The sequence below is a fragment of the Lycium ferocissimum genome, chromosome 10 (genome assembly GCF_029784015.1).
Source record: "Lycium ferocissimum isolate CSIRO_LF1 chromosome 10, AGI_CSIRO_Lferr_CH_V1, whole genome shotgun sequence".
Taxonomy (NCBI): Eukaryota; Viridiplantae; Streptophyta; class Magnoliopsida; order Solanales; family Solanaceae; genus Lycium; species Lycium ferocissimum.
This window is the reverse complement of record NC_081351.1, coordinates 45,878,464-45,880,997: the sequence shown is the minus strand read 5'-3', so window position 1 is coordinate 45,880,997 and position 2,534 is coordinate 45,878,464. Positions and strand designations below refer to the sequence as shown.

The following is a 2,534-nucleotide window of genomic DNA, read 5'->3' as shown; positions in this document are numbered from 1 at the left end:
ATTCGTCACCTCCTTCAGTGATAATCTATATCAATATATATATTAAAAGGAACCAATATTAGCACTATAACTCATATTTTGGTCATCTAGGCATTTTGTCAAACACCTTGTGGGCATAAAGCACCACAACCCTTATTAATGGTATTTCTTTATCCAATTACCCAACCTTTTGCTTCTAGGTGATTCTACAATCTCAAATAGGTATAATTAATATCATTCTTCATCACCTATATGATTACAACAACCCAAAGTCAACAATCCAAACCATACAATAGGTCATACGTTTCTTACTATCTAACCCATTAACTTATATCTCAAGGAGTTAGAGTCCATAATCACCAATTCAAAGCTATAATCGATTGGAATAGGAAAGTCTTGCATAACTTATTAGCTTTCAAACCCAAAGGAAAAATCCAAAAATTTGATGAAGAACTCCAATTCCTTCACTTGAACTCTTGAGAAGGATTTTCTTGAAAACCTTAGGATTGTTGAGTAGGATTTCGCTTAGAATTCATGTATAATCGTTAGAATTACTTAGAAGTACATGGAAGAACCTTACCTTGATGTGGGAGGATGAGGAGAGGAGAGAAAATTCATGCTAGGGTTTGAAGAAGTGAAGAATGGAATGAAAAATCATGAAAAACGCACTTAAAAAAGTTGCAGGGATCGCACATCAAGGTGGACGTTTTGTGTGCCCAGCAGCGTGCGCACGTCAAGGTGAGCATTTTGGACTTTGCTTCACTATTCGTCTGAGTGAGACATAGCCTGAGGACGTCAACCTATACACGTTGCATGCCCGTGGATGAGCACCACTAAAGAGCTCTTTAGTAAAACATGAATAATTTTTTGTACATAACTCTGATTGAGCTGATCTTTATATGAATGGAAAGGTATTTCAAAACACTTCCCATCTTAGTTCCATGATGTCCCTATAATACAGTTCAAACCTTAGCTCGAAGGTACGGGGTGTTACAGTGCATTGGTTAGGCCGAATGGCATAACAAGCCACTCATAGAGACCAAACTTGGTCTTGAAGGCCGTTTTCCATTCATCACCAGGATTCATACAAATTTGGTGATAGCCACTCCTAAGATCAATTTTAGAAAACACACTTGAGCCACAAAGCTTATCCAACATGTCATCAAGTCCAGGGATAGGATGTCGATACTTTATCGTGATTTTGTTGACCGCTCTACAATCAATGCACATCCTCCAAGTGCCATCTTTCTTTGGGACAAGAATCACCGGTACGGCACATGGACTAAGGCTCTCCTTGACTAGACCCTTCTTGAGTAGCTCCTCAACTTGCCTTTGCAATTCCTTTGTTTCCTCCGTATTGCTCCTATATGCCGGCTTGTTCGGGATTTGAAAACCCGATACAAAGTCAATTTGGTGCTCAATACCTCTTAAGGGAGGTAAGACATCGGGCATTTATTTTGAGAACAATGTTTCATATTCCAGCAAAAGAGAAGATTTACTACTAGGTAAAGTGCTAGTAGCTTGGTTAGCATTTAGGAGAAGATATTTATTGACAAGACACACCAAGGAGTGTCTCTCATCAACCCCTTTTAAGCAATTACTTGGTTTGGCTAATAAACATTTCTTGGAACCATCTTGAGACGTTCCCTCTCCACCTATGACCAACAAGGTCTCCCTCTCACTCTTCTCCTTTTCTTCTTTTTGATACTTCTCCCGAAGCTCCCTCATCACTCTATAATCCTCACTCACTTGGTAAGTGGTTAGTGAATTAAGAATGTACTTCTTCCCCTTGACCACAAATGAGTATTTGTTAGTTCTCCCATTATGTTTAGCATCCACATCAAATTGCCAAGGTCTTCCAAGAAATAGATGGCAAGCTTGCATTGGTACCACATCACACAAAATCTTATCTTGCCAATGCTAAATTTGATAACGGCTTGCTTGTTGACCCTCATCTCACCACACTAATTGAACCATTAGAGTTTATAGGGACTAGTGTGCTTACGGATGGGGAATTTCATACTCTCAACCAAAAATTGGCTAAAGGCATTAGTGCAACTCCCACCATCAATGATTAACGAACACACCTTATCCACAATTTCACACCTTGCATGAAACAAGTTCTCCCTTTGGTCACTCTCTTCCCTAGCTAGAGCTCTTATAGCTCTTCTAAATCAAAGCCTCCTCATATCTAATCTTAACTTCTCCCTCGGAATCACCCTCACACTCACTACTTTCTCCTTCCTCATCATGACCAACCCCGCCCTCATTTTCATCATCGATTCGATACCCATCCCTCACTATAGTGATAGTCCTCCGGTTGGGACACTCACTTGCAATATGTCCTATTCCTTGACACTTAAAGCATTGGAAGGTAGAAGGTCGATTATAGTTAGTTTTAGAATTGATACCTCCTTTAGCCTTATCATTACTTTTGGCTTTGTAATCGAATTTGGCTTGAGGTGTTTGAGTGTTTCTCTTGGGCTTATCCCAAGTGGAAGTTTTCCACTTTTTCTTGCCTTTGTTCCAAGTTGAAGATGATTTGCTTTTATCTT

General features: G+C 39.6%; 1 protein-coding gene across 1 annotated transcript; it reads right to left on the bottom strand.

The window, feature by feature from the left end:
* Window positions 1–1,431: 1,431 nt before the first annotated feature.
* Window positions 1,432–1,863, bottom strand: LOC132034961 (uncharacterized). The gene has a single exon (XM_059425284.1). The coding sequence runs from the start codon at window positions 1,861–1,863 to the stop codon at window positions 1,432–1,434; it is 432 nt and encodes a 143-aa protein (XP_059281267.1).
* Window positions 1,864–2,534: the final 671 nt, after the last annotated feature.

What these genes read in the sequence shown, in the direction of transcription:
- LOC132034961 (XM_059425284.1), bottom strand. Translation starts at nt 1,863, where the DNA reads ATGCAAGCTTGCCATCTATTTCTTGGAAGACCTTGGCAATTTGATGTG.